The sequence below is a fragment of the Physeter macrocephalus genome, chromosome 8, assembly GCF_002837175.3.
Source record: "Physeter macrocephalus isolate SW-GA chromosome 8, ASM283717v5, whole genome shotgun sequence".
Taxonomy (NCBI): Eukaryota; Metazoa; Chordata; class Mammalia; order Artiodactyla; family Physeteridae; genus Physeter; species Physeter macrocephalus.
This window is the reverse complement of record NC_041221.1, coordinates 142,703,540-142,711,881: the sequence shown is the minus strand read 5'-3', so window position 1 is coordinate 142,711,881 and position 8,342 is coordinate 142,703,540. Positions and strand designations below refer to the sequence as shown.

The following is an 8,342-nucleotide window of genomic DNA, read 5'->3' as shown; positions in this document are numbered from 1 at the left end:
CCCCATTGCGGAGCACAGGCTCCGGACGCGCAGGCTCAGCGGCCATGGCTCACGGGCCCAGCCGCTCCATGGCATGTGGGATCCTCCCGGACTGGGGCACGAAACCGTGTCCCCTGCATCGGCAGGCGGACTCTCAACCACTGCGCCACCAGGGAAGCCCCAGGCACTGTGCTTTTAATTTGTTGAATCTTTGTAACAGTCTTCTTCAGGTAGGCACTATTATTAAGGAAGTGGAGATGCAGAGATTAAATAATTTATGCAGCAAGTAAATGGTGAAGCTAGGATTCAAACCCAGATAACTTGACTCCAAACTGATATCCTTAACCACTTTTCAATAATGCCTTGCACTTACTGAATAAATGAAGGAGGTAGGGAGGGAAGAAGCCCATTTTGGGTGGTAGTGGCCTTTGCTTCAACATTGTGTCATATTACGTTGTTTAATTTTGAGCTAGTGAGGATTTAAGGGTCATGTAACCCATCTACCCAGTACAAGATGGCAAATACACTGTCTCTGGTAGTTATCCACCTTCTCTTCGAACACTGCCAGTGACAAAAATTTTCTTCCACATGAGGACCTTACTTAAAATTGGATGCTTCTCTTCGCTAGGAAGCCCATTCTTAGCAAGCATCTGTCTCCCGAGGCCTCCACCCACTAAAAGCTTGCAGATGCTTTGTAAGCTGTTCCTGGCTTACCTGGTGAATCAGTTCCTAGTGATGCTGAAGGCAGGATCCCAAGCACAGGAGAACCGTGTTCCTCTTTCTGTCCTTACTGCACCCATAACCAAGGCTTTGTCCCTCGCCCCTGTCTCTAGGCTGCAGAGTACAACATCTTTGAAGGGATGGAGCTGCGCGGGGCTCCTCTGGTGGTCATCTGCCAGGGCAAGATCATGCTGGAAGATGGCAACCTGCACGTGACCCAGGGGGCTGGCCGCTTCATTCCCTGCAGCCCCTTCTCGGACTATGTCTACAAGCGCATTAAAGCCCGGAGGAAGGTGAGAAGCAGGCAAAGCCCAGAGGTGGGGGGGATGGGCTCTGTGTCCCATTCAGCACAGGGACAGGAACCATGAGATGGGGAGGGGTTTGTGTGCTCTAGATCCTCCCAGAGAAATTCACAGCAACCATCTCTTCTCGAAGGACCATTGCACAGATTTAATGGACTATAAAAGGGGGTTTCAAAAACTTTCTTGGCTAAAGAAAGCTTTTTTGCAAACGATTTCCCCCCATTTTTAGAGGGCTCTTCCTTAAAGTATTTAAACATTTTAATAATTCAAAATAAAGTCTGTATCTATTTTTTGTTAATAATTTACTCTTCAAGGCTTACAAAGAGTACCAGCAGTCCACCCCCACCCCTCCTGGTTCCATCCCACATCTGTCTGATGCTGCACCATTGGGGCAAATGTTTATAACTCTTTTAGCAAGTTCTGTGGTTCGTATACAATCTTATTTATGTCCCTGATTTCACAGATAAATAGGTAGATGCATACACAGCCATATGGGTACATGTTTATGTACATGTCTGCCTACCTCCCTACACGTTACAGACAGAGTAGCTCTAGCTGATGGAGGGGTGCGGCCCAGAACTCTGTCTTTTCAGCGCCCTCTCGTATCCCCACACTCATCTCCAGGTCGCCTTCCTGTAGGGAAACCTTAGGGCTCCTCAAAACAGGGTTTGACCAGCTCTGGGATTGTGGGATAGGAGCCATGGTACTGACCTTGTCTGTTAGACAGGATAAAGTCATCTGTGCACATGGGATGGGGGAGATGGTGGGGAGAGGAGGAGGAAGGGGGGCGTTCCCTTTGTAAGTCACTGGGGGCCAGGCCAGAGGAAACGGGACCATGCCACCTCTGTGCATGGACCCACCCCAGGGGTTTCCAACTTTTCTGCAGAGTACGTTGCCTGGGAAACAGGCTCCGGAGGGGAGATTTTCACGCAGGAGTTTTCCTGGGTGTTGCTTTCAGGATCACCCCTTGTGGCAAAATGAAGGAAGCAGAACAAGGCAGAGGGAGAAGTCAGGCTGGGATGCAGCTGTAACCAAAGCTGGGCTGGTCCTTGAAAGGGGTCTGGGCCTTATATTCACTCCCTCCGTACCCCCGCCCCTCCCAACCTACAAACCAGTATGGGATGTGGGCTGCCCCGGAGCAGAGGGTGGGGCTTTGGGCCTAGCGGTTCTCTTCATCTGAGGGCAGTTCTTGGGTGGGTCTCCACTGAGCCCTTCCTATTGCCAGCACCCGCACCAGCAGGGAGAATGAGTCTTCAGTCGTGGTGACACTGGGGCGGGGCCTTGGGGACAGGAAATGGGTGCGCACTGCAGTACCTCTTAGAGAGAGAATCACAGAAACTCAATATGTAAGTGCCCTGCCCGACTCCCAGACCCCAGTAAGTGGTCGTCGAGCCTCTGGGTGGATGTTTGCAACACAGGGGGCCTTCCCATCTCATGAGGCAGCTGCCCACCCCTGCCTGTGAGAACCAACTTCTTTTTTTTGTCTGTTTTTGTTTTCAATTTTAATGTCTTATTGGAAGGGGAACAGATAATCCAGTCAGTTATAAAATCAAAAATAGAGGATTCTAGAATTATGATGGAGACATAAACATAAATTGAAATAAATTATCCAGAATTCTGAGAAGGCTTCTTTGTGCAAATAGCCCCAGCATGATCTTGGTTGTCCAGTTACTGAGCTCATATTTGGGAAGTTCCTTGTAGTTTCAGATGTAGGGTTACCGAGGCAGTTGTTGAGTAGAAGCCAGAGAGAATCCATATCCTCCAGAGCCCAATGGGTGGCAGCAGCCATATCCATGGCCTCCATAGGAGAACGAACTTCGTTCTTCTGGGCTCCAGTCTACCTCCCTGCAGCCGACCAAGCTCAGTTCTGCTCCAGGCACCTGCACAGAATGAGTTAAACCCATCTGAGCACCTGTGTGTTCCCAAGGTCATCTGTCCTTCGGTCTAAATATCCCTGCAGCTTTCCGCTGTTCATTCGTGACAGCGCTCTAAATCCCTTTAATTCTTCTCTCTGTATGAGTGATATTTTAAAGGTAGCTAGTATGGAGTAAAATTCCACACTCCAGTTTTGGCCTGATAGAGAAGAGAATGAAACTCAAACGTCCTAGGTATCAGCTTTGTATTTCCATGAATGTGACTTAGCCTCTGGACCCCAAGAGATGTTAATGAAATACAGTTATTGGTCAAGGTTTGGGGGGAGTCCAGATATAGTCATCATCTCACCTGAATCATTAACATCTGCAAATTTGGTGAGCTTTGCCTCTGCACCCGCACCTGAGTCACTGACAGAGGAGAGGGAAGCCTCTGTGGCCGGCGTCCTTGGAGTCTTACAACGAGCTGTCCTGTGATGTCAGCTGTCAGCGTGTTCTCATTGCCTCACCTCTGGGCAATGATAAGAAACAGGCAGAGGTTGTGCGCCGGCCATTCTGCTGCCTTGGGTGGTCTTGCAGTGTTTGCATAATAGACTGTGAGCACCTTTGGGGGAGGCGCCCTGTTTCATGTGACCGTGAGCTCTGGATCCACCACACCTGGCCTCTGCTGATGTTGCTGGCGGGTTCCACGGTCCCAGGGCAAGTGCTGTGGGACCACAGCCAGAGGCCGGGGGGTCAGACCCACTGAATGAGGACAGTCATTTCAAGGCTGCTGCTTTTGATCTGTGCTGAGGAGCGTGAGGACGGAGCTCCCGTGCGGTCCTTGCCAGCACTTATGACCTTATCTCAAACTGCTACCCTTCCCACTGGCTCTGCTCCGGCCGCATGGGTGGTTCTTCTGTTTGATGACGTTCCCTCTGTCAGTTCCTCTGCTGAGAACACTGCCACCCACACCTCCCCCAGCCTCCTCCCTCCCTCCCTCCCTCCACCCTGGCCCCACCAACAAGCTCCTTTGGTCCTTAAGATAGAAGCGCATCTGTTCAGAGAGGCCTTCACCCACCACCTCCATGGTCACTCTGTCACAACACCCCACATTATTTATTTTATACTGCTTCTCCTTTCCTTAAAATAACCTTTTAATTTTTTTTCCAGTTTTATCGAGATATAATTGACTTGGGCAGCACAAACATAAGTTTGAGGTGTACAGCATAATGGTTTGACTTGCACACACCATGGAATGATGACCACAATAAGTTTAGTGGACATCCATCATCTCATATAGACACAAAATTAAAGAAATAGAAAAAAGATTTTTTTCCTTGTGATGAAAACTCTTAGGATTTGAGTTATAGCGTACAGCAGTGTTAAATATCTTTATCATGTTGTACATTGCATCCCTAGTAAAAATAACACGATTATTACTTTCTGGCTCTCACTACATGCACTTAATTCACTGCCACCTCTGTGCTGCCTAGAACACACCCTTAACTGTTGAGAGAATAAACTTTGGTGCCCGCTTTCTCTGCTGCAGATGGCGGACCTGCACGCAGTGCCCAGGGGCATGTATGACGGGCCGGTGTTCGACCTGACCACCACGCCCAAGGGGGGGACCCCCGCCGGCTCCACCCGGGGCTCTCCCACGCGGCCCAACCCGCCTGTGAGGAACCTCCATCAGTCCGGATTTAGCCTGTCAGGTGAGTCGGAGAATCTGATGGCGCAGGTAGTGAAACGGGGAGGTCGGAAGGGGGAGGGGAAGCTCAGCGCTGCGAGGTTAGCTGTGATGCCGGGAGCTAACCCAGATTGTCTTCTAGGGAGACGGTCACTGGGCCGCAAGCTGGGAGGTTTGCTGAACCAAAGAGAAGTCCTGGTGGGAAAGAAAGCCAGGGCTCAGCCAGGTTAAAGATCAGGTTTAAGTGATGGCCAATTCTGCTTAGAGATCACACCTGGAGGGGCGGGGCCTGGGCGGGGCCGGGATGGTTTCCTTATGAATTGAGCGTGATTTTCTGTGTTAGACAGAGAGCCCTGCAGTATGCTTTGTTTCCTTTGTTTGCCCAGGTTACCAGATAGCTCAGATTATTTTTATGCTCAAATTGCAGTAGCTTCTTCTAATCTAGGATTTTAATTCTATTCTCCCCTTCCTTGTCATGATAATAATGCTAGCAATTACTGAACATTTGCCATGGCTTAGCTGTATCATGAATCTTTAAGAACTATGATATTCATAGAAAATATTCAATTGCTCAATAACCAGTAGTCTTAAAATGGGGAAAAATAAGTGTAGATTTGCATCACTATGTTGAAAATTGTAAAGTGAGGGAAATGAGATGACAAAAAAGGAAAGAGACATATAAAGGGACAGTAACTGTGTGGGGAAGGAAGAGGAGGAAGAAGTGGGAGAAAGAGGAAGATAGGGAGGAAAAGACATAACAGGGCCATAGGGGAGGAAGATAAAGGAAAAGTGCTAAAAGTAAACGTGATGTTGTCAGAGATCACGTATGCTAGTTGCCAGAAATTTTTCAGTGTTTTTGCCATTTTTCGTTGCTCCCTGGCCACCGTCACCGGTAAACTTTTTTTGGCTCCTTTCTGAAAGGATATGAGTGCATATCATATCAGTGTTTCCCTTTTTTTGGCTCCTTTCGGAAAGGACATGAGTGCATATCATATCAGTGTTTCCTTTTAGCTGTGGCCCCAGGCCAGACTATCACCACTGCAAGCTGTGAGACACTGGGCGGGTTGCCTAACCTCTCACAGCCTCAGTCACCTCCTCTGTAAAATGAGGTAATAACAGTACCTGCCTCAAGGGTAGTGGTGAGGACTGAATGAAATGATCTGACGAGTATTTCAAACGTTGCTTGTCAAAATGAATGTGAGCATCTATTTTTCATATCATTCCCGTTCTTTTTATTATCATTGTTATGATGCCGAGGGTCCGACGAAATCCAGTAAGACCCTGGCTTTTCCTGGCAAAGGCTTGTTTTCAGGATGGTGGGTATGAAAAGCCTGGAATAGCTGTGACAGACTGGAATGGAAGTTTCTTGGGAGATGAGGAAGGCATTTAATATGTTACACTCTTCAGATTAATCCATTTTCTCTCTTGTCCACACCCCCCTGTCTCTCTCCCTTTTTAATCCCTGGGAATTTATTGCCACCTGCAGGCACCCAAGTGGATGAGGGGGTCCGCTCGGCCAGCAAGCGCATCGTGGCGCCCCCTGGAGGCCGTTCTAACATCACATCCCTGAGTTAAGCGACCCCTCCCCCAAAGAGAGGGGCAGAAGCAAGAAGCGATTCTTTTGAAGCCAAAATGGTACACCAATATTTAAGAAGGAAAGTGAATCCAAACAGTTTCGATCTAAAGAATCAATAAGCCTCAAGCCTTATGTTTCTCCAATGTTAACGCTCGCTTGCCTAGCTTTACGAATATTGCTTTGTTTTCTGTTTCTGCATAGCCTTGATTTGTTGGACGCCTCTACCCCCCATTTACATGCATGCAATCAGGCCACTAAGGTAAAAGCATCTGCTATATAGTGTTGAGAGCGTGTGTAGTGCTGCATCTTACGACAAGGGGACAGACAAAGCTGGGACGTCAGGAAAATGAACAAAAGGGACGCCAGTTATTTGGGGTGAGTGGGTGGTGGGAGCCCAGAGCAAGGCAGAGGGCTCAGAGGGACTGGGGTAGGGTGTGTATGGGGGAGGCGGGTGGGTGAGCATAAGGGGTCTTGTGTATTGTGTTGATGAAGTACGTTGATTTCCACGGAAGATGGCCACTCGGGGCAGCTGTCACGCCATCACGGCCCCCTGGGGTCTGCGGAGAAGGCAGGCAGTCTTCGGGTTCTGGACTTTGTCACATCCCCTCCTAGTAGATTTTATCCTTTGGAACATTTTATTAAAACACCAAAACACCAAAACCCAACCATTGCTTCCACCTGCTTTGGTCGTGCCGGTGTTTGGTCGGGCCTTTTTCTCACTGTTGCTTTCAAATTCTTCTCTTTCCTGGGTTGGGAAGGAAGAGGGGAGAGAGGAAAGGACCTTTCTCTTCCTCTTGCCCTCCCTGCCTCTTTGGTGCTCTTAAAAGGCAGCAGCTGAGAGCACAGCACAGGCCCTGGGGGGAGGGCAGCCACGCTTAAATAGCGCCTCCCTCTAAACACGTGTTGGAGCTCACCTCTCACGGCTCTTTGCAAACCGAGGCAAGCAGGGGGCTTCTCGAGTTAGGACTGGAGCTGAGATGGGCTTCTCTTGCCAGGGGTGAGTGATTCTCTTGATCTCCTAAGATCCAGGCACATCCATGATTGAATATGATTTGTCATTATTGTTAAAAATTTGTTTGCTTAGATGTTCCCTAGCTTTTATTATTAATAGGGAGTCTCGGCTCTTATGGGAGGCCAGCAGGGCTGTGGGAAAGCCAGTCTGGAGAGGAAGGAGCACGCTCTGTGGCCGTGGTTCTCTTTGTCAATTCTGAACCATCTCTTACCCCTTCCGTTAGCATATCCTTTAGGGGAACTTTCTGTTTTAGTACCAGAATCTCCTAGTGAGTGGAAGTGACATGACACGTAAAGGAAATTAGCATAAAGCATTAGCAGCCACCTTGTCTGTCAGACATGAATGTCCAATTCCCTATCGTGCCACTTCTGAAAATTCAGTTTTGGAGCAAGTTCTGTGAGCCCAGTGAGAATCTGTAGAACCAGGAGGCCCATATGCAGGAAAAATAGATTCAACCTGGGATCAGACTTCGGTGCTCAGGGGATCCAGCTGGTAGATCCCGCAACTCTGTGTACTAAGTACTTTCAAGAAAAGAGCAGGCCTCGAGCACCTTTCAGGTGCTTAGGAGAAGCCATTATCTCTTCAGGTTTTAATAAGACCAGAGAACAGGGGACACGTGGCTAAAAAGGAATTTGGAAATAGCCAAGGAAGAGGATTTCCCTAGCAAGCTACTTTCTGTTCTAATCATGAAAAAGATGATTTCCCTTCATAAAAGGAGTCTTGCTGTTTTTAAGGCTTTTTCACGGTGCCTTTATTTTAAGGGAAACGTAAGCGAAGGGGAGGATGTAGCTCTTGATTTATAACTCAAAGATTTGGGGGCCTGTGGTACAGCAGAACTCAGAATGACAGTTTTGCAAGCAGAGGAGCTAGTCAGATCTGAAGCATCTGTATATATGCCTCATTGGCTGGGCTGGGCTTTAGGATACGTTGCAGTACCAGCTATAACCACCAGATGGAGGAAAAGACACGTATATGACTAGTCCGAGCATCCACTTGTGTGCCCTCTGCAGCTCTTACTGCTTTGCTGAGTCCAACTCATCCTCCCCATGACTTCTCTGTGCTTTGAAAGATAAATCTTTCATGGCCAAGTTGGTTGCACTTGGGACTTCTGAATGAAGCACTCAAGCAGAACTTTATATTCTACACAAGTTTCCTATGCTGTAGGAACAACCCCTGTATGCCTTCACAATGGGCAACAGTATCTGAGGAAGTC

At 48.4% G+C, this 8,342-nt stretch overlaps 1 protein-coding gene across 1 annotated transcript in view; it reads left to right on the top strand.

Moving 5' to 3' along the window:
• DPYSL3 (dihydropyrimidinase like 3) overlaps positions 1 to 8,061 on the top strand; it is a 26,186-nt gene extending 18,125 nt beyond the window's left edge. Inside the window, exons 7-9 of the mRNA XM_024120468.1 lie at positions 813 to 992; positions 4,404 to 4,566; positions 6,028 to 8,061. Coding sequence (XP_023976236.1) covers positions 813 to 992; positions 4,404 to 4,566; positions 6,028 to 6,116 — 432 coding nt within the window. The 3' untranslated portion in view covers positions 6,117 to 8,061. The remainder of the gene's footprint in view (positions 1 to 812; positions 993 to 4,403; positions 4,567 to 6,027) is intronic.
• Positions 8,062 to 8,342: the final 281 nt, after the last annotated feature.